Source organism: Vitis vinifera, chromosome 15 (genome assembly GCF_030704535.1).
Source record: "Vitis vinifera cultivar Pinot Noir 40024 chromosome 15, ASM3070453v1".
NCBI classification, from domain to species: domain Eukaryota; kingdom Viridiplantae; phylum Streptophyta; class Magnoliopsida; order Vitales; family Vitaceae; genus Vitis; species Vitis vinifera.
The window spans coordinates 9,519,806-9,522,099 of NC_081819.1; the positions used below are offsets into that span (position 1 = coordinate 9,519,806).

Here is a 2,294-nt window from a genome sequence, read left to right on the forward strand (position 1 = left end):
AGGTACCCCAAGTGCTCCAGAATTTGGCAAAGCAGCCTTGGAAAGAGGAGGGGAATGGCATCAGCCCTCTGAAGCTTCTTTTTGTGTACCTTCTCTTCGAAATAGAGAAGGGCTGCCAGAATTAGATCATGAGGCCCAAAGAAAAATCCCTCAGACATCTTGTACAGGGCTTCCAAGAGGACTCCTCTTCTTTGAGTCCAATGCTGCAATGGGTAGAGGTTATGACGCAAAAATGCATCAATCAGAAACATGATTGGAGGAAGCTCTCCTCTCAACAGATGTGGACATGTGGAAGCTCCTCTGGATAGGGTGTGCACCATCTCTAGCTCAGTATGACTGGTCCAAGCTCTAAAATCATCGAAATGGCTTGACTCATAGGGAATTTGCAAGGCTTCAGCTATATGGCATGCTCCCAATATGCCATGCCTCCCATCAATAGTGAAATGAATTAAAGTTGGATTCCTGACCTGTTTGGTTGTCATGGATTGATAGAAATCCATGGCTACCCTGGGGTAGAAAAAGTCTCTCGGAGTTAGTAGGTGCTCCATGTGGTATCTCCTCAGCAGGTTGAATGACTGTGCAAGCTCCGGCTGCAATCGGAATGCGACTATGTCAAAGCATAGCTCGGAGTGGAATGGCCGAGCTCTACAATCCAAATTTCCCTTAATTGGGGGCTGAGTTAGCATTGGCCGCCTGATTACTTCTTCCGGAGCTGTTTCAGATGGAATTTAGGGCTCGGGAAGTGGCGGCTGAGGCTCCTGTGGTTTTGCTTGCGACGTCGGAGATGGCACCGGAGGTTGAATTGGCGAGGGAATCGGCGAGGATACTGGAGAGGAAACTGGCGAGGATACCGGAGATTGCTCAGTCAAGTCAATGGGTTCTGAGCTTTCAACCCTGGGTCTCTTTTGTAGCGGCCGACCCCCTGACCTGGTAAGGTAACGCCTTGCCAGAGGCTTTGGCGGCGCGGGCTTCACCGAAGGAGGAACTGCTCTTGGCTGCGAAGGCTCAGAAACGGGATCTGGAACTGGCTCCTTTCTCAGGCTTTTCTTGCGGCTTGAAGGAGAGGAAGACTTGGCCCCTCTGGTTCGCGCCATTTCGGGTTACCGAAATTTGGCCGGAGCTGCTGATTGGAGAGGATGACCGGAGGCTTGCGCGGTGAGGCTCGAGGAAGAAGATGAACAGCTTGCGAGAATGGCGCGCTCTATTTTGAAACCCTTTTCGCAGCTCAAATGACCGGTATATATAGTAATAACGGAAGACTAAGGGTCAATTTGAGTTTCGCTAAAAAATGCCAATTTCGCAGCAAAACGCCATTTTCGCAGCCACTTCGCAATGCGTTTCGCAGCTGCGAAATGAATGTAACTCTGCTGCGAAGTGGTACACGTGTGCCAAAATCACTTTCGCAATTGCGAAATACCCTGCGGAATGGGACTTTTGTTGTGAAATCTGGGCTTTACCGCTTCGCAGACGTTTCGCAGCTGCGAAATGGGGGCTCCTGTGTTGCGAAGTGGCACTCGTGTGCCAATCTCGCCTTCGCAGCTGCGAAAATTCTCGCAGAGAAGTCCAAAGTGTTGCGGAATGGTTTGGCAACAAAATGCTCATTTCGCAGAAGTTTTCTTTAAGCTGCGAAATCTCGCAGAGCTCTATTTTTGCTCTGTTTTCACTCTGTTTTTGCTCCGATTTTGATCCGATTTTTTTTCTTTCAATTTCTTTGCAATTTCTCCCACTTGGGATCATTCAAAAAGATTAAAACACACATAAAAACATGATTTACGATCAAAAACTAAGATTAAAATTATGGAAAAAACTTGAAAATTTACAAACTTTACAAAAAATTTTGGACTGTGGTAAAACCACGTCCAGCAAACCCTTCTTTGCTTAGGCTTTTTAAGGCTCAAGGAGGTTGATTTCCTCCTTTTCTGGTTTGAATGGCTCCATGAATGGCTTGAGACGATATCCATTGACTCTAAAGCTATCCTTGCCATTTGAATTCAATAATTCCACCACTCCATTGGAATATACTCGATGAATAATGAACGGACCTATCCACCTTGACTTGAGCTTCCCAGGAAAGATATGGAGTCTTGTGTCATACAGTAAAACTCTTTGCCCTTCCTGAAATTCCTTGTTGGAGATGAGTTGATCATGCCACTTCTTCATCCTCTGTTTTGCAACTTTGGAATTGATATAAGCATTATTTCTTAATTCCTCCATCTCATTAAGGTCTCAATATCTCTTTTCTCCGGCTCTGATCAAGTCCATGTTCAGCTTCTTTATTGCCCACCAAGCTTTGT

The 2,294-nt window shown here is 46.3% G+C and overlaps 1 protein-coding gene across 1 annotated transcript; it reads right to left on the reverse strand.

Moving 5' to 3' along the window:
* Positions 1-728: 728 nt before the first annotated feature.
* Positions 729-1,094, reverse strand: LOC104881765 (extensin). The gene has a single exon (XM_010662965.1). The coding sequence runs from the start codon at positions 1,092-1,094 to the stop codon at positions 729-731; it is 366 nt and encodes a 121-aa protein (XP_010661267.1).
* Positions 1,095-2,294: the final 1,200 nt, after the last annotated feature.